Source organism: Pseudoliparis swirei, chromosome 20 (genome assembly GCF_029220125.1).
Source record: "Pseudoliparis swirei isolate HS2019 ecotype Mariana Trench chromosome 20, NWPU_hadal_v1, whole genome shotgun sequence".
Classification (NCBI taxonomy): Eukaryota; Metazoa; Chordata; class Actinopteri; order Perciformes; family Liparidae; genus Pseudoliparis; species Pseudoliparis swirei.
This window is the reverse complement of record NC_079407.1, coordinates 9,005,404-9,031,420: the sequence shown is the minus strand read 5'-3', so window position 1 is coordinate 9,031,420 and position 26,017 is coordinate 9,005,404. Positions and strand designations below refer to the sequence as shown.

Sequence of the window (26,017 nt, the reverse complement as noted above, 5' to 3'; positions counted from 1 at the left end):
CCACAACAGGGAGCGCTTTAGAGCTGTAAAGGCAGGCAGGCCGGTAAGGCCAGGTTGAGTTAAGGAATGTCAGCGCGTAACAGGGTGGTGTGGTGTAGAGAGAGGGTTGGAGGTAGGCAGCCTATCAGAGGAGGGGCAAAGAGCAGGAAAGAGAGAGTCATAAATGCAATAATTACAGTTTAGGCAGAACTAAGTGACGCACTCTGCTGGTTCCAAAGGCTGCCTGGGAAACTAACAACACTGCTGTCCCACTGACAGGAGGGAGAGACGGCCCAGGAACCACTACTCTGTTCTTGGACCTGGTGTTAGGATTTATTTTTCACCAGAACTTTTCATTTCGAGTCATGGATTTACTCCTGGATTCTGGCTAATTATGACTACTTTCTTGCTCCCAGTTTCCTCAAAGTCAATTCTAATCTTCCAAACTCCCTTTTTTTGAAAAGCAAAAGGAATAATTTGCCATGTCTGTGACTGCCCTGTTCAGGAGCAAGTGGGGGCACAAGTCACAGGAACCCCCAGAGAAGCATCCACCAGTTGTGGTTAAACCCAGCCATGGGGGCGACGATGATGAAGATGTTACCAGAGTGCCTATCCGCAGGAACTCCCGCTTCTATCGGTCAATGCGGAAGAAGAGGCCAGGCTCATCTGAGCAGCCTGAAAGTAAGCACTTATCAGGCCTCCTCTCTGCCTGCCTTTTAACATTGTTTTTGTACTGAACCTCAAATTTGGGGAATTTATCTCCCAACATTTAATTTACCTTTTTGGTCCTTAAGCAACATGTAATTAGCCAAATTCAAACTGATTTACACTTGTTCAACTGAATGCACATTAGAGAGCATCACACTGCAGCAGCATGGTTGAGCAAGTGGAATCACTGTATATTGTTGTTCTGCATTGTTGCCCCACTGGCAGTTGGCATTAATGCAGTTGTTTTTGAAAGTGGAACAAAGGCTTGGTACTCTCATCTTATATGAGTACAACCTGAGAAACTAGTTTTGTTTATGCAGCACATTGATCTCAGTAAATATTCCACAGGTCAACCTCTGACCTTGTGATTTGAAGCAAAAACAGCCTGACATTGGTATATTTATATGAAATAACCAACTTCTCCCTGATATCCTGTTGATCTTAGAGTTTGGTGGAATTTCTGCTTTGTTCTCAACAGTCTGTAAGAGGCACAATCCCAGAAACTAAATGACGGGATAAAGAATGTATTTATTTTTATTTTTATGCTCTACAATAGTCATTCTTCTCTATAGGAATGCACCATATTCATACAGTAGAGCCACACCAAACGCAACAATAAAGCATTTGAGGTTAGACTTTGCCCGGTATCTCAGATAGGCCTCAAAGGGAGGGATTAAAGTGATTACTTCGTACATAACAAGACAGCTTCAACCTTACAAATAAATGAGGTTATAAAATAGGGAGGCCTGTTAAACAATGTCACACAGTCCAGTCACCTGATCATAATGTGACCTGAAATAAAAAGAAAATGTGACTTTTTAGAAGCAGTTTATGAAATTCTGATTATTGCTTAAAATTATTTTTATCTTATCAGCAGTTATATGCACAGACACTGATAACTTTGTGTTTAATCAGGCATATAATCAGATGGTATTTGATAGCATGTCTAATCAATGTGCACCAGATCATGTCAAGTTGCTCCATGGTAGTCGGCAGTGTGGTCACAAGTTGTCCTCTGCCTTTAGTGGCGACTGCTGACTGCATTGTACGTTATTTAATCGTGCAACCAGAGCAAATTGAGCCGATCTTGGCGTAGGTCAACGCTGGTAAGATTCCTGATAGTCAACTGTTTTTTTATGAGATTGAATCCCGGAACATCCTTATAGATCCTTATATTCGCAACTCGAAGTTCCTCCCTTGGTCACTGTGAATGGTCTCCGGTACTCCAAACTGGCTGAACATACTTCCAACCAGGGCCTCTACGACCGTCTCTGCCTCCTCGTCTGGGAGAGCATACGCCTCTGGCCATTTTGTGAAGTAGTCTATGGCGATGAGAACTTACCGGTTTCCTCCATCTGTGAGCGGACCCACCACATCCACGGCCACCCTTTCCATTGGTACCCCCACTGGAACTGCTGCATTGGAGAGTGAGAGTGACCTGGGTGACCCTTTCTTGCCATACAGGGGTCACAACAGCGGCAAAAGTCTTCCATGTCCCTCCTGCACTATCCTCAGTAGAAGCCCTGACGGAGACGTCGCAGAGTTTTGGAAACCCCAAAATGTCCAGAACCTGCAGCTCCTTGCATGGCTTCAAGCACTGCATCCCATATGTCATTGGGGACCACCATCTGCCACTTTTCCTCTACCGTTGCTGGCTCCTTCCATGCCCGCAGAAGCACACCCTAACTCAGGCGCAGAGACCCGAACTGAGACCACAGACCACAGGTTGCTTTGGAGAACACGGCCACCTTTTCCCACGGTAGCCGCCGCTGTGCCTCCAACCACTGTAATGCTGGCTGTAGGTCTGCGTCCTGCCCTTGGTTTTGTCTCCACTCTGCCTGTCGGGTCTTGCCTGAGAAAGTACTCCCCCGACGCCTAATCCGTTAGCGTCTGTGTCCAGCGTGAAAGGTAGACTCGGGTCGGCTGGGGCTGGCGCCTCAATCAGGGCTCGCCGAAGGCTGCTGAAGGCCGTCTGGCACTGCTCTGTCCAGGCAAAGTTGCTGTCCTTCTGCAACAGTTGAACAAGTGCACAGCAGTACACGCAAACCCTCGTACAAACCTCCTGTAGTACGAGGCAAGGCCCCAAAAACTCTTCAACTGTTTTTGGTTTGTGGGGGTGGGCCAGTCGGCGACTGCCTGCACCCTCTCTTGCATTGTGCCGATGCCCTCTCCGCCTACCCGATGACCCAAGAAGGAGACCTTTCCCTGCATGAAGTGGCACTTTTCCGGGCTGAGCAGGGGCTGTCGGAAGGCTTGATGACACCAGCCTGCAGCATGCGCGCGCCTGCAGCATGCTCGCTTTTGGCGAAACTGCCTCGGAACTCTAACAGAAGCTGCCACAACTGCTACTGCTGCTGGGGATGACCCAAATATTATCTTCTTCTCCTTTCTACTCTAATTAATAATTCCGGCTCGCAGTTATTACCCACATGATGTAGATTATATTATAAGATATGTAGTCCTGCATATCTTATTTCATGTTGACATGTCTGTGCAGACAGGCAGTGTATACTTTACATTATCTTCAGAGCTAAGTCACCATGAAAAATGGTATCATGTGTCATATTTCTGAGTGAAATAGATTATGCAAGCAAATCTTAGTGTATTTTGTTCACTGTGTCTTGAAGCTTGATGAGATGGTTTAGTTAGAGCACTGCTAGCAGTGCCAAGGAGTTAGGAGAGACTGACTTTACAAATGAGTTTAAAGCTAATTACCACACCAATGTCCTATTAAGTTATTTTATTCTTGTCAATTCATATTGCTTCCTTTTGGCCTCAAGGCATGTTATCTTGGTCCGGGGGTTGGGAACCCAGTATATACTACTATGCTGTATTATAGATTTATTACAGGCAGTTAGTCATGCAGAATGATAAACAGGCATTCTTGACCATGGGAATAGTTTACAAAATCATCTAGACTCAGTCAAGGTTGTTCTCGAGGCTAAACCCAGCGACGGTGTCTTCATCAGATGACAACTGAGCAAACGTCCTTTAATGATGAACACAGAGATATCGTTGAAAGCTCTGCAACAAGCCACATGAGGAGACATTTGTAGAAATGGTGGAAAATATCCAACTGTATATTTTAAACATACATCTGTTGATCAACTTTATCCAAGTAGTTCAAGTGCACTATTTGTTTGCGAGTGTGTTAGGACACCCAATTTCATACAATACAGTGCACCAACTGAGGAGCGGGGACTATACAGAAACAATTTTTATTTCTTAACTTCAACGGACTTTATTATTTTTATATTTCTTATATTTGATCACAATGCTTCTTTTGTGTCTATGCACAGTTGAGTGTTTGTCTTAAACGTCATCATGTATAATATTATAGGGGAAAATACCACACAATTGCTGTAACTACATAACTCAAGTTAGATGTTTATTAATATTTTTATGAATCTATTAAACAGTAAAGCTCTATTTAATGAGTCTAAATAACGTGGCAGGGATTGTTGTTCCCTGTGTAAGTCTATGTAGTAGGTGTGCTCAGGTAAAAAATAACAACTACAACAACAAAACAGTTTTTATGTTTAAATCCCGTTCTGAGCAGTCCTGTGTGGAGTTTGCATGTTCTACCTGTGGCTCCAGGTTCTCAGTCTTCCTACCACAGTCCCAAGACAAGCAGTTTAGGTTAATTGGAGATTATGGTGTAATGTGAACCTGAATGGTTGTCTTTATCCATATGTGCCCTGCGATAACTGGAGACCTGTCCAGTTTGAACCCTGCCTTCGCCCAATGACAGCTGGGATCAGCTCCAGCAACCCTAAATAGGATTAGCGGTTCGAATAATGGAATGGTTTGGGTAATGGATGGATATGAATAAACAATAGTTGAGTCTGATTGCTGGTAAGTAGTGAAGTGCTGGTCTCTGCTTAACATAGTTGTATTCTTTTCTTAACCATGGTGTTGCTTCTTACTGTACTACACTCAGCACTTGAAGAAGGCTGTGTGTGTGCGTGTAGGTGTGTGCGTGCGTGCATACGTGCATGCACGTGTGCATGTGTGCGTAGGTGTAGGTGTGTGTTAGTGAGATGAGAACTGTTGTGCCTGATTGTGACTGTGTCTTTCTGATTGGTTTTCTCTCTCCACTGCTGTCTCTCTTTCCAGTTTCTGCCAGTCTTGGTTTGGACGACAGTCCACCGAGCAGAGCTGGAGTCGCCTCCCCCTCTGCTCCCTTACCCAACAAATCACCTTTGTTGCCTGCGGCTAGACGGTGAGTCCTCATGCCTACCACTGCCCAACCCTAGTACGGAACACGAACACGCCCAGAAAACAAACATGCAGAGTACTTGTTTAAACACTGCACACACCACTGTTACACTCTTAACGCAAATCATGTCTGTGATAAACACAAGCCACTCCAGTCTCTCTGAAGGTTAACTTATTAACACTGAAACATCAGTCTTCGTATAGCCAGAAGAGGAAGCAGTCTGCTAGACGTTAGCCGGGAGCAGACTGGATGGTGGAATAGCCTTAGGTCTTAGCTGGATTAGTTTAGCTTCCTTCTTTGCTCGCCACCATTTTAACTTCGCTTTCAGATTTGCCCCTGCAGGTTTGGTGGTGTTCAGTCTTCCCAAGAATATATCCAAACCCCACACTTCCTTTTATGATTCTGATAAGTTTATTCCGTCATCTGATATAAGTGTTCCAATATTTACGACAAAAAGATTATGAATTAAGACAAAAATGTATTGAAGTTTATGGAATTTTTTTTACCTTTGTGAAAAAAGTACACAAAAACGAAGGTCTGAAGTCTTCATTCAGTAAATGAGACTGGCTCAGAAGTAATTAGTGTATTTTCGTGGACCCATTTCTTTTTTCAGTGCTTGGTTCTGATAAAATGTGAAAAGTCCTCCTTGATCAGCCGACTCCTTGTTGAAACCGATAGATTATGGGATTTTGAGAACAACGAAGGACATATTTGTTGTTTGGTTAAAAGAAGTTTGACTTGATCTCTCCAGAACATATACAATATTTGAAGTATAAATGCAGTCTTTTGATCATTTAGCCTGTGAATTAGCACACTTGATGTCTAAAAGGGTCTGTTGCTAAAGAAAAGAATGCAGTCACTTAAACAACTAGATAAACACTGAATCACATAATACATGTACATGGCCTTACTACATGACAGTTTATATATTTTTTGTTACGAGGTGAAGATGAAAATGATGATGGCTGCTTTAGATGTGATTATAAAATGTTTTTTTGATGTCAAATGCAGCCCTCAGTTTTTATCACAGCTCCATCATTCCAGAACTGTGTTGCCAAGCAATGGTGCGGCCAGTAGCAGACATGCTCTGTACAACAGGGATGCTGTTGATAGAAGAAGAGAAGGAGTGGGAGGAGGGAGGAGCGTGGACATATCTGCAGCCTCCGACAGTCAGCATCAAAATTCTACAGCCGACATGATCACTTACCGAACTCACAGCTTTCAAAGCGGAGACGTACAAAATCTGTCCAAGCAAACAACTGCAGATTGCACTGTACAGGAGGTCAGAAGGGAAGCCATGAGTGATCAACAGCCCAGTCCTCTTGGAGCAGATCTGGACAACAGCAACCTCAGGTAAAATCTGATTATAGGGTGGAAAGGATAGAAATGCAAAAGGATTATATTTATGAAGCTTAACCTTTGGGTTTCTACCAATAGTCACTATAAAACATAAAATAGGCCAACATAAATTATTATTGTTTGTATTTCCTTTGCTTGTGAGCATTAACATTACAAATACACTGAGTTATGAGAAGATAGCTGAGGGAGAGATTGGAATATTGAGTTGTGACTCATTGTGTGACTACGGAGTGAATGTGAGGAGGCCCAGATGGATTGTTTTAATATTTTCAGCAAATGATGCGCAGAGTAATCCCACTGCTCTGGTTCACTATGTTGGGTTTGATTGGGAAGAATAGTGTGTTTATTGTGTGCTGAAATGGACCAATCACTACTTTGTTGATACAAATTGAAACATAAAGTAAATATATTCAGACACTTGCCTGCACTTCCTATTTGCTTTCATTACAGATTGCCGAGCAATGGAGATAGCTCCCAGACAATCTGCCACAGCCTCAACATCGTCAAAAACATTGGTGAGGAAAAACATTACTTGGGGGTAGCGTATGTATATTCCTCCCACTGTTACCAATTCCACTGCTGACAAAATCAGCTCTTATTTGTGAATATATATTAAGACTAAACTTAACAGTGGTAAGACACACACATTCACATATGCAACACACGTACAAACACTTATTTCTGATAAATAATGTATTAACCGAACAGTGGATGTGATAAGGCAGCCACTGAGCTGTATCTGTTACTGCATATCTGACTCCATCAAGGTTGAGTGCCTCTCTAAGTTGATAGTCGGCTGTGTTGACTGACTACTCAAAGTATTGTTCAGTGTGTACATGGAATAATGGTTATTTGTCAAATTTACTCAAGACTGCAGTTTACTTGCAGGACTATGGTTAACAATTCACAAAGGACAGTTTGATATATATTAAGTATGCACATTTCACTCTCTCTTATGTAAGTGTCAGTCCAGTTCTACGCCCATCAAAGCAATATGCAGGATATGAATGAGGGCGATTATGCAACAGGCTCCTGCTGTTCAAAGTCACCTTCCCTCTTAATATACACATAGCAAATATTCCCTGAAAAGAGCAGCTGTTCTTATCAGCAAACTCTTTTAGTTTGAGTTGCATTCCATGTCGACAGGTATATTTGTACATTGCAACATTATCGATTTTTCCGGTTTTGGTTTTCTAGCCACTACCCTTTTTCAAATCTGGGTACACACTTCTGCATTTATGAGGAGGTTGTGTGACCTGATAGCCTCAGGTTGACAAACTTGTTGTGTATGAAAGCAGTACATTACCTTAACATTTGTGGGTACGTTTAACACCACGGAAAAGGATCCTAATGGGCCATGGATTGGCTTTGTTTTCATCTCAATGTATTAAAAACAACTTAGATTTCAGTTTCATGACTATTTCACGAAGATGTGACACAGATGATCAATGAACCAGCTTTGTTGTTCTGAAATAATATGCTGGTTTAGCTTGCTATAATATCCTACTGTTATGGAAAATTAGACTGTGTGTAATAGTGTAACTATAAATGAGTTAACTTTTGTACTAATATATTATTTTAAGCACAAATTAAAAGACAAATAACAACACATTCTGATGAGTCACCATGACTGACCAGACAACATGTAAGGGTGAGGTGATTACAAGCAACATATGTCAATTTACAGAATGGCACACATTATAACTTTGGATGTAAGCAGGAAGTTAAAAGACAGAACTATGGAGTAGGAGCACTTCCCTGTTGCTGAAACACAGAGGGGCAATACTTTACATGGGCTAGGACAGTGGTTCTCAAACTGTTTCTGTTACGCCCCACTTTGGAGAAAGAAAAATGTTCATGCCACACCGCCCCAACAAAATTCTAACAAAATGGTTCATGCTGAATTTTTATTGAAATAACAACTGTCTGTGACTCCTCCATATGGACTTTTTCAAATAATAGAATAAAGTAAACCAGATTGCTTTATTAGACAAATACAAATACAATGTGGAATCACTTTGTTAAAACAATGCAAATAATATTTGACAAAAGAAATAGCTTATTGGGGTTGCAATTTACCTGTTTTGACCTGAATATCTTTTCAAGATAATAACAATAAAGTGAAACTTGCAGAAAAATTAAACAAAGCAAGTTCAAATACAATAATGTGCAACCTGTGCAAAACAAAACAAAATTAGTGCAGCTGTGTGAGCCATCACATATTAGTTGCTGCAATGAGCCTGCTTTTCACTACAATTTAAAAGAAAATTGGCTTTCAGACTTGACACAGCCACTCACTTAGAGAAATACTATGCTAGTTGAACAGAAGCATGTGTGGCAGGACCTACCTCTCTAAAACCACCCCAAATAATGTCTCAAAATATCACTTCGCCGTAGACGAAAAGTGGCAAAGCCCCTGCTAGCAGCATAAAAAAGTCCCTTTGTTTTTATAGTACTGAGTTGCTGCAGTTTGTTACCAACTGGAGAGCAGGCAGCAGGGGATGGACCCAAACATAGACAAAACCAATGAGGCACAGACACCATGCAATGATTTAATTTGAAAAGGCTTACAGAACAGGGAGGAAACAGCAGTGTTGTAACTGTAATGCTGTTCATTCTGTACACATGACATCCATTGCATTAAATTACATTACATTACATGTCATTTAGCAGATGCTTTTATCCAAAGCGACTTACAATAAGTGCATTAACCAAGAGTACAAACTAAGAACAACAAGAATACAGAAAGTAACATTTCTTCAAGATAGTCGAACTTCAAAAGTACCATAATAAGAGCCATTTAAGTGCCACTGAAGTGTTAATCTGTGCTTTTGTCCAGATATAGTCGGTAAATATGTGTTTTTAGTTTCCGGCGGAAGATGAAGAGACTTTCTGCTGTCCTGATGTCAGTGGGGAGCTCGTTCCACCACTGAGGTGCAAGGACAGCAAACAGTCTGCATTTCGAGTGATTAGCTCAAAGTGCAGGAGTCTAAAGTCGATTGGCTGCTGCCGAGCGGAGCGAACGTGCCGGGGTGTAAGTTTTGACCATATCCCGGATGTAGACGGGGCCCGATCCGTTCGTAGCACGGTATGCAAGAATCAATGTTTTGAAGCAGATGCGGGCAGCCACCGGCGGTAACCAGTGAAGAGAGCGGAGGAGCGGAGTGTGGGTGAATTTAGGGAGGCTGAAGACCAGTCGAGCAGCTGCATTCTGGATGAGCTGCAGAGGTCGGATGGCCTTAGCAGGTAGACCTGCCAGGAGGGAGTTGCAGTAGTCGAGACGTGACATTGCCAGAGCCTGGACCAGAACCTGTGCCGCCTTCTGAGTAAGAAGAGGCCGTATTCTCCTGATGTTGTGCAGCATGTACCTACAGGAACGCGTTGTCGCAGTGATGTTGGCCGTCAGGGAGAGTTGACTGTCGAGTGTCACCCCGAGGTTCCTGGCAGTCAGGGTAGGGGCCGACACAGAATTGTTGAAGGTTGTAGTCAGGTCATGGGTGGGGGAGCCTTTCCCTGGAAGGATTAGTAGCTCGGTCTTGTCAGGGTTGATTCTCAGGTGGTGCGCAGACATCCACTGAGAGATGTCGGTCAGACAGGCAGAGATTCGTGCCGCTACCTGTGTTTCAGACGGTGGAAACGAGAGGATCAGTTGGGTGTCATCAGCATAGCTATGGTAGGAGAAGCCATGCGAACGAATGACAGAGCCTTCTGTCGATCCGGGGAGAGGGATCCTCCTCTGTTGCTCTCCTGAAGGTGTCTTCCGTTTATTTCCTGGGAAAGATTTTTTCAGTTTTTTAGGGAGTTTTTCCAGATCCGTTGTGAGGTCCTAGGACAGGGATGTCTTAAGTGTACAGATTGTAAAGGCACGTTTCTAATTACGGGCTATACTAAATAAACTATATGTTGGATTCCCTGATTTGAGCATTGCGAACTAACATCTACTTCATCCTATGTGTGTTATTTGCAACTGACTACCTGGTTAAGAACAGGCTTTTAGAATCTCAAGTATCTTTCTGAGAGGATTGTCACACACGGAAGCAGCAGGGCAATAGCTACCCAAACTTGTTACTACAACTAACTACAAACTACTACAAGCAGGGAGCAGGAGAACAGAAAAATGTAGTTGTGTGTAGTTGAATTATCACTTGTGTTAAATTGTGTGGGAAATGTGAAATAGCGCATCATATCAACAAGTGAAATTGTCTATCTTGTATGTCCATAGTAGCTGTTTTTTTTCAACTGAAATGCTACCCAGACCTTTGCAAAAAGAAAAAAGAAAGTCTATATCTGTACTTCATGCCTGACTCATTATCCTTTGACTCTCCAGCCTTCCTGTACCAAGAATACCGGGACACCTCCAAGCAGCAGGAGATTGAGCAAAGGCGGCAGCGTGAGAACCTTTCTCCTGGTGTCTCACCAGGGACTGTGGTGGAAGGGTCCGGTGTCATGTCCCCACCAGTATTACAGCTGCAGCTAAGGAACAATGCTCGGTCACTGAGCTTGTGGCAGAACCTGGAAGTTGTGCAGGCCAGCGGCCTGCTCAGTCAGTTACCACAGAGTGAAATTATAATACAGGAGGTGAGCAATTTACTGCTAGTGAAGGCTTCTATAGATATACAAAAGTTGGTTATACAATATTCAATTCAAGTGTATATGTGCAGTGCAGCTGAGGCTGTAATAAGAATGCCATTACTTTGGCAAATATTCAGGCAGAAACCAAATTGTTGGACACATTCAATATTTGACCTGATGTTTGTTATGGGATCACCACAGTTATTGCAATCCATCCTTTACATGAATGTCTGAACCATATTGCATTTAATGGTTGTGAAGATATTCACTTAAAAGCACAAATGTTAAATGTAAAAAAAAAAAACACTAAAATCTAAATCGCGTGGTGCTCAAGGGAAATTAAGGGTACATCTAGTTTGGTTTTCCAGTAAAAGTCAGTAAAAGAAAATCAATGAGCCTCATTCAACTGTGCCGCCAGATCAGATTGTCATCACATCAACTGTTCTGGGTGTAGGGATCCTCAGTTAGTATTTATGTGGCATTGTGATTTGTTTTTCTTTTTAGGCCATGTTCGAGCTTGTTACCTCAGAAGCATCGTACTACAAGAGTTTGGAGATTTTAGAGGCTCACTTCCTACGTAACCCTGACTTAATCAACTTGCTCAGCCAATCCGATGTGCATTTTCTGTTCTCCAACATCGAGGAAGTGATGAAGGCCAGTGAAAGGTAGGACGAGTTCTTGATTAACATAAGTCACTTCATAATTGAAAGTCTGATCAAATTCCAGTCCAGCAAACAAGCTTGTTCTTTATATCCCTGGATAATGATCCCTTCATATTTTCAGGTTCCTGATGGATCTTGAGCACCGAATTGAGAAGTCTATTTTGATTTCTGATGTGTGTGACATTGTTTACCTACATGCTGTGAACCACTTCGATGTCTTCATTAAATACGTCATCAACCAGGTCTACCAGGAGAAGAACTACAGGCGCATTTTGTGAGTAGCTATTGTCTAAATTCAATGTGACTATATCTTTATACGCTATTCAGAACAACACTGCGACCTATTTGACTACTGATGATGAGAGAGAGGAATAGGGAGAAAAAATAACAGGCGTCATCTTTCGCTGCTATTTTTTGTGTGAATGTTGTCAGCCTGGCCTTTCAGTAAAAAACAGGTTTGCTTTTGATCATAACAAATGTGATGTGCAGGGTGTGGTTGAGTTTGAACATAATGCGTATGGCCCACTTCATGAACCACACATACCAGAGTGAGAGGGTGGCGTCCCCACGCGCTGCAGAGGACAGGTTCCTCGGATGGCAGAAGTTCCACCATGGGATTTCTGCAAGCTACCGGAAAAACTGCTGAAACCTGCTGGTTGTTTCTAAACTAAATGTGAAAATTTTAAAACCTATAAATGGTGTATTAACTTAAATTCAAAATGAAGAAAGAATATATACATATATATATATATATTAAATGCCATTACCCATTTGTTTTGTAGATGCACAGTACATGATGTCAAATGTTTGGTGATACAGTCTGATCCCACTCATATGGGTGATAGGAGTGCCAAGCCTAATTACTTTTCACAAACAACAACATCAGTGGCTGAGCGTAAATGTAGAAGGATAAGTTATATCAGCGGAGGAAGTACATGACAAAACTGTTAAAAAACATGGTGAAAAGATATGTTGATACTAAAAAAGAGAAGAGCTGCTTTCCTTTTCTCTCAGTTGTAAGGCACGCTCCTTCTTCAAACTGACTCAGAAGTAGTGGAAGACACTGGCAAAGGCCAGGCCTTTTACTCAGTCAAAGAGGTCATACACAGGGTTCAGTTCAGAAAGGCAAACAAATCAGATAGGGAGCAGGCAAAGTTTAAAAACCAAGTCATAAACCAAGAGAAAACTAACTGGATAATATTGCTGGAAGGCGATGCACACATTAGGAATAAAAAACACTATCTGGCACCAGGGCCCCGTTCCTCGAATATGGTTCAACTAAGTCGCTCAAATGTCCTTTTAGCCAGTTTAAATTAACCCGATGATTGAAGTCAGGCTATCTCAGTTTCTCAAAGGCTCAAAGAATCTTGTTAATCGAACCAGACTTCAGTAATCAGGATAATTGCGCGTGTCCGTTCTACTTCAAAAGGGGGAAGCGTTGATCACCGAAACCATGATTGTGTAACAGTACAATGGCAAATAAACTTAAAGGAAAAGCCTCTTTTTTTCTCCGCTGAGCAGGAGACGATATGAACGCATATGAGGATTAAGACCATAACCATGGCAACATCTAACACTGCCACCGATGTGAGCACTAGACAAGAAGCATGGCAAAATATCACAGACAAGTTAAATACATAAAAATGTATGGGCTAATTTTAAGTGCCTCATCACCCCAATCAATCAGATTATATTTCTTTAAATGTTGCATCATCTAATGATCTCAATCTCAACTCTTTCAGAATAAGTAGATAAAAACACAGCACAGTGTGTGGTCATTGAAAATGTGTTCTGATATGTTCTTCACAGAAAATGAGCCAAGGCCAATGAGTCTGAAAAAATTATTAATCGTATAATTTTTCTTTTGATAAAATAAGAAAATGGGTTCCACAGAACCGAACACCACACAAAGGTTTAATGTAGGATCAACTAAGCATTGTGGTGTCTAACATGTCTGTCCAGAGAGGGAAACCTGGCTTTTCGGGAGGCTATGGCTTCACTGGAGAACGATCCAACGGTCAGGGGCCTGTCCTTTACCTCATTCCTCATCCTTCCCTTCCAGAGGATCACAAGGCTCAAGTTGCTCGTACAAGTAAGTGTGCCAACATGAGTTAAAACTAAATGCACATAAACAGATACTTTACAGTGAAGTGGTAATATTCAACAGTGAGTCTGGATATGATTTGAAAATAACGAAGTTGCAGTCATAATTAGGGGTGTTGTTATTTATTTTCATTTCACTTTCTTTTCCTTTAACAGAATATCCTGAAAAAAGCAGAGGAAAACTCAAAGAGGGAAGGGAATGCTATTAAAGCACATCAGCAACTGGAACAGGTGAGCATCAGTCAAGGGCGTAGCTCAAATTGGGTTGAGAAAGGCAAGGGGCCAAAGGAGTCTGTCAACATAATGATATGACTATAATTACATAAATGTAATAATCATTATCTTGGCATATTTCTTTACAAGCAAGCACAGGATTTCCTGTATAGATGAGCGGGACATATATTGATTCTTGACATGAACAATACAATTATTGTTGCCATGATGACTTTCCAACACAGCAGCCCAGTCTATTTTTTGTCTGATAAGCTGCCTGGTTTGTATCTCATTGTCTCACCAGTACCTGAAATAATGAATATGAAGCCCCCACACACTTAGCCCCTGATATATATATGTTCTAATATCAAACTAAAACCATGAATAGCTTCTACCTTGTCACAATACACTTCCACTAACAATAAATAACAATGAGAAATCATAAAATAATAACAACCTTAACTCATTAATACCCTTTAAAACAACATATGTTCTGCTTCTTGCATGGTTTTTCTTTGGTCCAAAGTTAAAATTGGGTGAGGCTAGTTATTTAGAAATCACTCACCATTGGGGTTGTACATTCAATTAAATTCAGTTTATTTGGGCTATAGCCCAATATCACAAATTACAAATTTTCCTCAGAGGGCTGTACACGTACGATATACCTGTCCCAGGACCTCAGATTGGGTCAGGAAAAACCCTTTCATGGGGAAAAAAGAGAAGAAACCTTCAGGAGAGCAACAGAGGAGGATCCGTCTCTCCGGATGGACAGATGCAATAGATGTTATGTTTACAGCTGAACAGCATTTCAGAGTTACAACACATTTAAATCAGGTGTGATTGGTAAGCTTGCCATGACTTTGCAACCAATCCAAGTCACAACTAGTTTTCAAGAACTTGTGTTCAATCTGTGTTTTTTTACAGTGGCGCCACAAAGCTTACCATATTCAGTGTTTTTGATCCTGCAGAGAAAACCAATGGGATATTAGTCGAGAAAATCAAGTTTGATTTGATAGGACTAACAGATGTACAGTTTTTGTAATCAGAATTCTTATTTACACCTGCTGTACAACATCATACATTCACTGGGTCTAATTACAATTATCCAAACTAATTTCCATGTCAGTGGAGTCAAAACTCAGATCATGATTTTCTGTAAAAAAGACTTAACATTATTGAGTCTCATGAATGTTTGACATATTACAGCTGTTATAATATTACATGCATGATTTATTTGCATGCTTCTGGTTGTAGTGGACCACATAGACCGCCACAATCAGCTGTCACTTAGCTTAGATGCAACCACAGTTTTCCCGGGTAACTTAATGAATTCACAGCCCAATGGTGATATATTTTTGCTTTCCTTTTGAAAAAATAACCAAATTCAAGATGTTCTACAATTATGGATTGATGTTGTGTATTTGTGTCTTCCCCAGATCGTGAAAGAGTGTAACGAAGGGGTGAGGAAAATGAGTCGCACTGAAGAGCTTATCAGCATTGAGAAAACACTGGATTTTAAATCCAAGGTAAATTTTGGATTGGTTTGGATTGGATTCAATTTATTGTCATTGCTAGAGTACAGGTACAGAGGCAACATGTTTTCATGATGGCAGTTTGTACCTAGGTTTCTTCTAGTCCTGCATTAATTTCATAATATGAAGCCTTGATGATGTGGCTGAAACAAAATAGTAGAAGAGGATCAGCCCAATCTGATAGTAACAATCAAACAGTGAGATACAATAATGGTGTTCAGGATTAATGAGATTTGTTCAGACTAAAACTGTGTCCCAATTTAGAGACTGCCTTCTTCAAGTCTGGATTTAAAGACTCAAAACGTCATGAGGAAATAAGTCCTATTCCAAAGTTTGAGAAATGTCAATATCTTTTGCTCTGTTTGACACACGGTTTATCCTTCAAAAGGTGTAAAGATTGTAAGTATAGCACGATCACATAGTATTTCTGTTTTAATTGCATTCAGATGGTCAATACTTAATGGTAAATACATAACATGAATGAGACTAGTAAAATATGCCACTGCAAGAAGGAAAGACGTGAAGTTGCTTGCAAGAGGGATGAGTAGAGTTCATGTAAACAACTGTATAAACTATAAACTACTGATTCTAAAAACTAAATTAGTTGGATTTCCTTGCAACTTAATGATTGTTACATTAATAATTCCACCTGGAAGAAATATGAAAACAACTATGAACAACTCCTACAAAATGACTTTCCAACTAACTGCATTCTCAATTATGTTAAGAAGGAAACATATGGTGACGACTGTGGCTCAGTGGTGAGTGTCGTCCTTCAATCAGAGGATCGGCGGTTCAATCCCTGGCTCCGCAAGCCCATGTCGTTGTGTCCTTGTGCAAGCCACTTAACCTCAAATTGCTCCTGTAGCTGTGCCTACGATTTGTGAATGTTAGAAACTTCTAATGGGCAGGTGGCACCTTGCATGGTAGCCCCTCCCATCAGTGTATGATAGGTGAATGATGTTATGTAGTGTGAAAGTACTTTGAGTTGTCGGAAGACTGTGTAAAGTGCTGTACAAGTACAGGTCCATTTACCATCTCTTTGCCAGATTAGCAAAGAAAAAGAACCATGGATGCTACAGTGGACCTTTCTGAAAGCATTACAAAGGAAGAATACTCTCAGATGATGCACCACCCTGACAAATAGCACTGATGACAAGGAACATTAATGATCTGTGTTGCTAAATTGTGTTAGTTCCCAGACTTGTATACTGATGAGGAATCTATGAGTCCAACAGACTTTGAGACTATTCATATTAACATGAACTGGTAAGATAAAAAAAAATTACAAAGTTTTTACCTGATTAAGAAGGTCCCTAAACCCTCTGAAGAAAGTATGATTGTATAAAAGGTGGGGCTGAGGACAGTTCACAGTATTGTGACATAGCTAGAAGGTGCACTCAGGAGAGTGCACAATCTCTGCCAGGTGTGTCTACACTGACTTGTAAAATCTTTGATTGAAGGAATTTATTACATCATTATGGTACAGATACCAGGATTTGAACCAAGTTGAAGATGATGTGATTCTGGAAACAGGACACACAATAATAATACTCTTGACGGGCGTGATGCTGTGTTGCCATTTTAGCAAACACTTATTGTGATGTATTGAGAGATCTAGGTCAGATTGTGAGGCGTGGGTGCACAAATCAGGACGACAAGCAGTGGTTTCCAACACAAAAATCTGTATTTAAAAAGGTAAACTTAACTCCGGCATACAAGCTGTTACACAAAACAAACATAAGTAGTCTCTTCATTCATATCCTCTGCTCCTCTCCTTTGTTCTTCCTCATGCCTTCTCTCTTCAGTTAATCAGCTCTATCTTGTTCAGCTGGGCATCAGCCTTGGCTCCGCCTGCCCTGCTGACTATGGGGATTGGAGTTTATTACCCATCTGCTATGATGGGTTGTAGTGTCTGCTGCAACCACTGGGAGGGGACATATCTCCCATTGATGACACTTCAGACACCCATCTCCTTGCTAGATAGCTGCTAAAACAGTAACTGCATCCAAAGAAACGTATTCACTTCACATTCCTTCCTCACCCACCTGGAAACAGGACACACAAATGACACCAAGAACATTCACGTCTGGTCATTGTGCATCGCTCCGCAGAATGAGGAAACGTCACTCGCAAAATTATGCTCGTAAACCGTTCTCCCGTAGTAAAGCCTGCCTGAAGCAAAATAGAGCATCACCCTGCCTCCTCCTGGCTGTAGGGTGGAATGATCGATACAAAACTAAAGTATTTCAGTACTTTATAAATTTAGAATTTGTCAATGGAAACAAAAAAAACACATACCACACATGTGCAAACACGTTGGTGGGCGTCACAATTACATTACATATAATTTAGCTGATGCATATATCCAAAGACGTGAAGAGATTGCTGACATGCTGTTCCATGTTGAGACCATGTTGCGGGTTGTAGTACTGTTTGGTAAAGAGCCACAGAGTGTATCCTGTCAAGACTGAATACATGATAATGCGATCCTCATTGCGTTATACATGCATATTAAAACATATTATAACAACGGCCCACCTGTAACTAGCGACACGTAGCTCGGTGCTATTGGAAAAAAATGAGATGTTAGAAAGCAAGAGCGCTCCATATATACAGAATCCTTCTGCACCAAAGCATCACAGAGATATGAGCCAAAGAATACAGCAACATGAATCGCTTCATCGCTTTACAGTCAGCAAATACTGCTAACCTTTGTTGTTTCGAAGAAGAAAAAAAGAATTTCGCCGATCGAATCAGACTGATATCTATTCCGTGTATGTATCTGCATCTTTAAAATGATCCCGGACATGCATCAATGACATGAAAGTCAGGTGTAAGGAAGTTCAATTTCAGCATCGGATTTCACGTTTCACAAATAGCGACGCCTTTCTGTATCCTATTTGCTCACACTGGTGTCAATCTTTTTGTTCTTGGTACCAATCGATTCGATTGTCTCTAATGATTCGAAAGACATGTTCTTTTTTTAAACCGGCCCTTCCCCGGCTGATATATCTCCGTGCGTAAATCTCTGCAGTGAGGGAGAGGAAAATTATCATCACGCACAGCACCACTTTGTTTTATCGTTCTTCTATCTTTGATTTCCTGGAAAAAAGCCAAAGACCGCTGTATTTGGATGTATTGAACACCATAAGTAATATACAAGTAAAATATATGGTTTGGTACTTGAGTAAATTCAAAAGGAACAGATGGTGCCCAAATGTTCACTTTAAAACTCTCTAACTATTTTGCTTCACTTTTTCAAAGTCAAACTTTGAGAGAGACTTTTCACATATTGTGTTATTATCTGGGTGTTTAAACTTTTGCCGAGATAAACATCCTGAAAGTGCTTTTCTTTTCTAGGCGAACCTGAAACAATTTTTCTATTTTTGTTGGGTTTCATCTTTATTTACTCTTAATTAGTAACATATATACTATTATTTACACATCTGAACAAAAGCTCACATGGTTTCCTTTATTATAACCTGGGGTGCACATAATTTTTTCAGTGAGTTATTCAGGTGAGTACCGGGAGATGGTGTTTGGTACTCACTCCATATGTAGCGTCAGCTTTTGTGACGTCCACCTACGGGGGGGGGAGGTGCTAGTGAGAGTGTGCTCACCTGTGTGCGCGCATCACGGCATCGGAGCTCTGCCGCACGCGAGCCGAGAAGAGTTGTTGACGGACGGACGGACGGGGGAGACGGAGGGGGAGACGGAGAGCCGAGAAGTGTTAACGCGACACGTAGAGACAGATTGACATGCTGCTGTGTAGAGACGATCAATATCAGATCGGTCAAGTACGCAAAGGCGCGAAGTAACACAAGTGGCATTACGCATTGTTGATTATTTTCGCGCATGCGTACCTGCGTACCAGTTATGTGCACCCCTGATTATAACACCAACATTATTCAAATAGCCTTTGTAGTTGCAGAGATACACCCTTTTTTATTTTGGGTATGTTATTTCGAGCAGAAACCTAGAAAATAGGCTTGTTTTCAAAAGGGTAAAAAGAAACAAATTGCAGGGTTGGCCCTTATTTTTATTAATTTGGAGTTCAGTCCCATAGGTTTAGGCTAAATTGGGTTTGGCTCTTTGTGATTGAACAACACTATGTTAACTAATCATAATCCGTGATAAGTAATTATGATTACGGTCAGGTTCTCCACACCTACTAATGTTCAGAGGTCACACAAAACACAGTTACAAATGTATCTTACTGTACATAGATCATGACAGGAAGAGGCTGAACAAGCTGATAAAGAAGGCCAGCAGCGTGCTGGGGTGTCCTCTGGATACTGTGGAGGTGGTGGGGGACAGGAGGATGATGGCAAAGCTATCGTCCCTGATGAACCACACCTCCCACCCCATGCATGACACACTTGCAGCTCTGCACAGCTCCTTCAGACACCGGCTGATTCATCCCCGGTGTCTGAGGGAGAGGTACCACAAGTCCTTCCTTCCTGCTGCTGTTAGGCTGCACAACACACTGCAGTAGATCGCTGGAGATCCTGGCAAACTCTGCACTTTACTTTACTCAGCACTTTACTATATTTTCCCCCTGTATATCTAGTATTAGTATTAGTATTTAGTTTTTGGGATCGTGTTTTATATTTATTTTCATTGATGCTCTGATGTGCACCGCTGCTGTGATTTTTGAAATTTCCCCACTGTGGGACAAATAAAGGAATATCATATCATATATATCATATCGTATCAAGTGACCACATGATGTACGAACTAACACATCAGAATGACACTGTGCAGCAATTATGAAATTACATTAGTTTGAGAAATAAGGAAACATTGCAGTAACCCTGATTTAAAATCTCTGTCTTTCATCCTGTAGTCTGTGCCCATCATTTCTCACTCACGCTGGTTGCTGAAAAAGGGTGAAGTGCAGCAAATGGCTGGACCTAAGAGTACTAGGACCATGCGAAGTCGTAAGCTCTACCAACCAGTCTACTTGTTCCTCTTCAACAACCTGCTGTTGATTACCAAGCGCAGCTCGAGGTAAGCATTTGTTAATGTATGCTCACTGTGAACTACTAAGTAAACTAAATCCTTCTTACATGAAGCTTCTAATGTTCAGTTTGTGTTGAAACTGTTTTATAGAGGTGTTCAGCTGTTTAATCACTATGATGGATATAGTTTGTGGTGCGGTGTCTCTGTATTACTTTACACAGAGAGGTCTTTTGTTGTTTAGCCTACACTCATTGAAGGTTAATAGACTGGACAAAAATAAGTAAACAGTATAACGCAATACAATTCAAAAGCACCACAAATGTGTACATATATGTTTACATTCAGAATGTTAATTCATTCAACTTGTTGTCAGTGGAGAGAAGTTCCAGGTTATTGACTCATGCACACGAGCCATGCTGAGAACTGAAGATCTTGATGACCAGGGCCAAATTCTGGCCAATGTCTTTAATCTGAAACTGCTGGATAACCAAGAGGAGCGTCCAGTCAGCTACATGCTCAAGACATCCAGTATGTGAGTATCTGAAGTAGAATCAACGTAGTGTTCTACTGAACGATTGTGAATGAGATGGGGGTCAGCTGTAGATGGGTTTGTTTGAAAGAAAACAGACTAATACTGTTTTGTGAAAATACATAAAATAACTAAGTTTAAAAAAATTATAATTTTTTATCTGGATACTGATCATTAAATCCTGTGAACAGGAGTGATAAGCTGCGCTGGATGTGTGCCCTCACTCCTAGCCGGCGCACACGCTTTATGTCTACCAGTGCCCATCAACAAGGTGAGACAAAATATGAACATTGTGGACAGTCCTCAAAACACAAAGGCATGGAGATATGAAACTAACTATCTGTGATATTTATCAGACTCTCCACAGGTGCAATGTATTAAGACATACTCATCTCAGGAGTCAGATGAACTCTCCATCGAGATGGCCGATGTGTTAAACCTCCTTGAAAGAACAGACGATGGTGTGTAGAGGCTTTCATGTTCCAGTCTTGTGGATCGTTTCCCCTTTCCATCTTCATGTCACCGAGGTCTCTCTGTGTCTTCTGTGTTCCAGGCTGGATGATGGGTGAAAGGCTCCATGATGGCGAAAGGGGCTGGTTCCCTAGTCGATTAGTAGAAGAGATCCTGAACAAGGAGGTCCGATCTCAGAACCTGAGAGAGGCTTTCAGGATCCAGCACGCCCAGGACGGTGAAGGAGTCTTGCAAACTGGAGCCAGGATTGGGAGGCGTACTCCAAAGTTCTTCAACTTTTCCAATCCTTGAATTGATCAAATTTGGAGAGCAATCAAGTGAGCAGTGAAACAGTAACAGTGATGAATGTCAACATTCAGGAAACATGCACCAAAATAACTGATCAGGATACATGTGACTTAAATCCCAAATAATTATACCTTTTTCTTTGATTTTCACTTTGCAGTTGATGGTTTTAGAAATTCAAATAATCAAAGCACTTGAGTCAATTATTTCGTACAAGCGATGCTGCATGTCTCATATAAATGCATGCTGAAGGTAGTTTGTAGGACCACAAACAGTGGTGTGTAATGCATGGAGCAAATCTCTCTGTTTGGTTGAGAGCTGTATTTGGAGATGGCAAGAACTCGAACAGTCTTGTACAGGGATCCTTCATGGGCATGTTTTTTTAAAGTTAAATGTGTTAATTTGATTGTAAAATACCTTTCAACACTGAATTATACCACACAGCCACAAGACAAAAATGGAAGTGTACGGCAACCTCGACACCTCATTATTAAACACAACTAAATTAAATATAGAAACACGCTGCAAACATCGAAAACACAACAAATACATGCAGTGCATTTAGCTTTCAGGACCACTGTTCAAGTGTCTCATGAAATCCTATTTTCTCCAAATTAGCAATGATTACTGAAGTCTGTGTCTATGAATATTCAAATAAGGAAATTAGCTAAAGTGATTCTCCACCCAAAGTCTTGTTGAGTACAGCCAGAGTTGATTGCTGGCTGTAAAATGTTTCATCTTATCGTCACAGTAATTACGACGGAGGATTCCAACAGTCCCAGTTGCTAAAAAAGTGACAGGACATCTGAACAAACATCTGTGGTGTCATCTTGAAATGTGTACAGAGTCACGCATACACATATTGCACTCCACAGATACATATCTGCTTAGCTTGGTGTACATCCATATCCAAACTGGTATACATACCACAAAATGCATGCTATTTTCTAGATACCTAAGTCGGACTATATAAATATATATATATATATATGACTACAGGTTGGCATGGCGGCTGATCAGAACAGTCTACTCAAATTATTTTCTTTAAAATGGAGTAATGGAGTAAGCACTATAATGTGTTTATGCTTCAATTGCTCTTGGTCAGGAATACTGATAATGAATCTGGATAGTACCTCTCAGTGTCACCTTTCATTAGATCAAAGTGTTTTTTAGCCTAGGTATGTGATCATGGTTAGCGAGGGTCTTTTGGAAGGCTTTTAACCTTTATGTTGCCTTCGGGTCATTTTGACCCGATTCCATGTAAAAAAAAAATGCTTAGACGTACCCTTAAAAAACATGTGTAAAATATTCTTTTTCTGTGGTATTATCATATCAAATTTGAACTTGGACTAGGTAAAGCCTTATGCTGTGTTCCCATTGTTGTCCATTGTATCCAGCTAATAAGTCCCAGCTATACTCATCTGCAAGCATCCTTTTGCAAAAGCATATTCAGGCGGGAAATATAAACCTTCGACTTCAGTGGGTTATAACTTCTATTACTCAATTCTAGAAGCATTTAGTGATTCTGACTGTTGGGGACACACACTTAGGTGGTACCTTTCAAATGATACCCAAACCATACATGTACTCCAAATGGTTCAAAAACAGCTTTCAATTTTGGGTAAAGAATGGCATTTTAGACACATTTTACAGAAGCGGCAAGTGGGTAAGATGTCCTTGAAATCAAACTCTGATGTTCCTGTAAAAGTTAGTATTAACTTTCAGTTGTTATTTAGTTTTAGTTTTGACTTTCAGTCTATTTGTATTATTCAGAGTGTGTTTGCTAGTTTAGTTTTAATTGTTTAAATGTTATTAGTTTTGCTTGTCTTTAGCTACCACACTCAGAAGATATCGTTTTTCAGCTTGATCGTAGTTAACATTAGAATTGAGCTGAATAGCCTGATTAAATGGCATTTGATTTACTAACATTTTTAAACCATCTTCTTGTTATCTAATAACTTAATTAGGATTGGCCTGGAAATGAAAAAATAAGAGGGTATATTTGAAAAGAAATTTTTTCATCTCCTAAAATGTCAAGTCTGTTTAATTTCTGTCATTCATTGTCATGTCAGACAGAACATTACACAAATCATAACAAAAATGAATTAATGTTCATTTTAACCAGGCTATATAGTTTCAGTTAAGTTTTTTTTCTTTCTTTCGAGATATTTTAAGTTCAGGGAACATTTTTTCAAATGATAATTTTATTTGTATGTATTTATTTTTAGTCTTGAGTCGTTAACATTAAGAACCCTGATGGTCTCTCCGCGGTGTCATGATTATTTAAATTTGTTCTTACTTTACAGGTGCTAAATTCGATATTCAGAGCATTAAACAACTATTTGTAATGTTTACCTGAGCCGAGTATGAAGTCACTCTCCCTCTGTGTGCGTAATCCCAGTTTTTCTTTGCCTGTCTGCATTGCTTTCATGGGGCAGTTACAGCTGATCACATCCTCCAAACCAACAGCATCAATGCAGAAGCGCGCACTCTGTAATTCATCTCTGTAGTCAACATTATTTGCACTGTTGACGCTGTTAGCTGCAATCTTCCTGCTCAAACAATAGATATGCTCTGAATTTCTAATGAAGAACCGTTAAAAAAAAGAATCTCTCTCCGCCATCTATGTCATCTTGTTAGAACATGACTGTCACATAATGAAAGCAACACTCGTGAGTAGACGAGTATTAATTAATTAATCTCTGCAAATTCAAAAAAACAATGTACACAGATAATTAAATAACTCATAATATTTATAGTCCTACATTATGTACATATATTATACAGATGTCAGAAAGTGTGATTGTAGTTTTAGTGACATGTACTTGGAAATATATAATATACTACAAGTGCAGCTACTGGTGAGTTTACAATTTAAATTCCTGTGCAATACACATGGACCCTCAGCTATAATAACGCAATTAGCACACTGTCATATACAGTCCAATACAATTTTAGACCTACCATGAGCCCAAACTGACCAGTCTTTATTCAACGAACAAATTCCGAGCCTCCAGTGTTCGAGTGAAAATATGAACTTTGTGTGGATTACCTCTTTAAAAGTGTCAATACAGCATGAGTACACACACAAACAAGGGATAAATACTATAACGGTAAATAACTGAAATTTGTCGTAACTGTATAGAATGTATCAGCACAGATCAGCATGATTGTAAAGCCTTGTTTGTACAGTGATGCAAATATTTGATGTTCAAGCAAATAATTACGAAATATTTGTTTGCATTTTGTAAGATGTAAATTATTGTTCATAAAAAAGCATTAATCAGAGATGTGTCTTACGCGTTGATGTAACAATTTTGGGGGACTTTTTGGACATTGTGGTTAAACTGTTTAAAACATTATTCAGTTCTTAGTTTATTTGTATAGCCCTATTTCACAAATAAAAATGTGTCTCTGAGTGCTTTACAATCTGTACACACAGACATCCCGGCCCCAAAACCCTGCATCGGATCAGGAAAAACTCCCAAATAACCCTTCAGGGGGAAAAAAAGGGAAGAAACCTTCAGGAGAGCAACAGAGGAGGATCCCTCTCCAGGATGGACAGGTGCAATAGATGTAATGTGTACAGAAGGACAGATTTAGAGTTAAAATACAATCAATGAATATGACAGAGTGTATGAATAGTTCATAGTAGGCATATTCCACGATGGAGACCTCCACGATCCATCAGGCAGATGGCGGTAGAGAGGAGGAGTGGGCGGAGTCTCAACAGTGGGCGGAGTCTCAACAGTACAGTGGCGTAGTCGGTAGCAGGAATTCCACGACCCAGACCTCGATGATCCATCAGGCAGATAGGATCTATGCCGTCTCATAGGGTCCGATGACCCCATGAGACGTGAAGTCAAAAGGACTCCGGGGAGAAAGCAGAGTTAGTAACGTGTGATTGAGAGATGAAAATTCATCCCTAAGGAGAGAAAAAAGAGGAGATAGGTGCTCAGTGCATCCTAAAACGTCCCCCGGCAGCTATAAGCCTATAGCAGCATATCAAGGGGCTGGACCAGGTGAACCTGATTCAGCCCTAACTATACAACCCTGTATCACAAAAATTACGTTCCCCCAGACCTAAAATGCAATTTGCAGTTACGTTTGACTGAAACGTATTTCTCTCCAAATTACGTTTGACTGAAACGTATTTCTCTCCAGATTACGTTTGTATTTGACGTATTATAATAACAAATACGTCTCTGATCAACGTATCTTTGCCGTTTGTTATCTCTCTTTTCTACAATGCTGTTATGAATTGTAAAAAGCGTCCTCTAGTCTTATTTATTATTATGTTATATATGTTGTTTCGCCTGCGTATTCTGACAGCAATAAGCGTTGTCGGATCATATGAATTGGCGTGAAGACTTACTGCTGGTCACTCTCCTTTATTTTCTTTTTTTAGGTGACAATACAT

The 26,017-nt window shown here is 40.5% G+C and overlaps 1 protein-coding gene across 3 annotated transcripts; it reads left to right on the top strand.

Annotated features, from left to right (window-relative positions):
• Nucleotides 1-213: 213 nt before the first annotated feature.
• ngef (neuronal guanine nucleotide exchange factor) lies at nt 214-24,885 on the top strand. 3 transcript variants are annotated; one of them, XM_056442030.1, is made up of 15 exons: nt 214-660; nt 4,804-4,909; nt 6,005-6,259; nt 6,716-6,780; nt 10,593-10,843; nt 11,342-11,502; nt 11,621-11,773; nt 13,462-13,591; nt 13,759-13,833; nt 15,252-15,341; nt 20,197-20,360; nt 20,686-20,844; nt 21,033-21,112; nt 21,198-21,302; nt 21,395-24,885. In XM_056442030.1, the coding sequence occupies exons 1-15, from the start codon at nt 462-464 to the stop codon at nt 21,601-21,603; spliced, it is 2,202 nt and encodes a 733-aa protein (XP_056298005.1). In that variant the 5' UTR covers nt 214-461; the 3' UTR covers nt 21,604-24,885. The 3 variants fall into 3 exon arrangements, with proteins under 3 accessions (XP_056298005.1, XP_056298004.1, XP_056298003.1); XM_056442029.1 differs by having other exon boundaries at nt 5,951-6,259; XM_056442028.1 differs by having other exon boundaries at nt 5,918-6,259.
• Nucleotides 24,886-26,017: the final 1,132 nt, after the last annotated feature.

Excerpts from the sequence above, each read along its gene's own strand:
- ngef (XM_056442028.1), top strand. The coding sequence starts at position 462 with ATGTCTGTGACTGCCCTGTTCAGGAGCAAGTGGGGGCACAAGTCACAG. Across the intron at positions 661-4,803 it reads CTCATCTGAGCAGCCTGAAA|TTTCTGCCAGTCTTGGTTTG; the intron begins GTAAGCACTTAT and ends CTCTCTTTCCAG. Across the intron at positions 20,361-20,685 it reads ATTACCAAGCGCAGCTCGAG|TGGAGAGAAGTTCCAGGTTA; the intron begins GTAAGCATTTGT and ends ACTTGTTGTCAG.